The sequence below is a fragment of the Penaeus monodon genome, chromosome 34 (genome assembly GCF_015228065.2).
Source record: "Penaeus monodon isolate SGIC_2016 chromosome 34, NSTDA_Pmon_1, whole genome shotgun sequence".
NCBI classification, from domain to species: Eukaryota; Metazoa; Arthropoda; class Malacostraca; order Decapoda; family Penaeidae; genus Penaeus; species Penaeus monodon.
In genome coordinates, this window is record NC_051419.1 from 31,871,399 (window position 1) to 31,872,459 (window position 1,061).

The 1,061-nt window shown below is 51.1% G+C and overlaps 1 protein-coding gene across 1 annotated transcript in view; it reads left to right on the plus strand.

The window, feature by feature from the left end:
• LOC119594731 overlaps window positions 1-1,008 on the plus strand; it is a 5,984-nt gene extending 4,976 nt beyond the window's left edge. Inside the window, exon 3 of the mRNA XM_037943816.1 lies at window positions 506-1,008. Within this exon, the coding sequence (XP_037799744.1) occupies window positions 506-971 (466 nt within the window). The 3' untranslated portion in view covers window positions 972-1,008. The remainder of the gene's footprint in view (window positions 1-505) is intronic.
• Window positions 1,009-1,061: the final 53 nt, after the last annotated feature.

Genomic DNA, 1,061 nt, shown 5'->3' on the forward strand with positions numbered 1-1,061 from the left:
TGCCGTTATGCGTACGTTGTCCCTCCCCCTTTTTTCCACCAACGCAAACATACAACACGAAGACGTAAGCCTACCTTTGCACAACCTGATCTCTTGTCTCTCTCTCTTTAAACAAGGTTTGAGTTCTCGCTCACGGCAGCCCATATGCCTTATGCTCCAACTTATAGACCTCTGCCTCCTCGTCTGTCTGTGGCATTTGATCTTTGTGTACATAGATATGCTTGGCTTTTGACTGTCTGGCGGATCTCTGTTTGGATAAAGATTTGTTGTTTTTCTTGTTACTGTTAGATTTTATTATTTTTCTTTAGGCGTTGTTATGATTCCTTTAATGAGATTATTATTTGTTACTGTTATCACCTGTTTATTTATTAATGCTATGCACGTACCTCATCCCTTCATATCACCGGAATGCCTCATATTCTTCCACTTCATCGCATCACAAGCAGCCAAACACTTAACCGCTCGATGTCTCGGAAATCCGCAACTTTCACCGGCACTTTCCGTAGCTGCCACGAGCACGGAGGGAGGCAGGAGGCGGCGCGGGGAAGTTGGCCTCCTTCCTGGGGTTCCTCTTAGAACACCCCGGCCTGGTGGGAAGCGAGGGAGGCAGCAAGAGGAGGAGGAAGAGGGACCCCCGTTCCGAGGCCTCGAACGCCCACACCCGCTCTCGACAACAGCATTCGAACCCCGGAGTCGAAGCCGCGCCGGAGACGGAGGCAACCGAGAAAAACAGCAACAGTAGCTTGGGGAAATTCTTCTTCAACGGCAACAGCAACGTGTCTTCCTCGGTCGCTGGGTATTCCTGGGCGTACCTGAGCATGCTGGTGTTCTACTGTGGCCTCAGCATCTTCGGCGCCCTCCTCCCGCTCTACAAAATGGCCAGAGACGAAATCCTGGAGGCCACGGGGGGCGAGGGACCCCACGGGCCGCCGCACAACCACATCGAGACGGGGAATATCTTCCAGATCTGAAGGGAGTGGCTTGGGAGAGAGAAAAAGGCAGATAAAAGATAGGAATGGCTCGAGAGAGAGAAAAGGCAGATTAAAACTTAGAAATGGCTT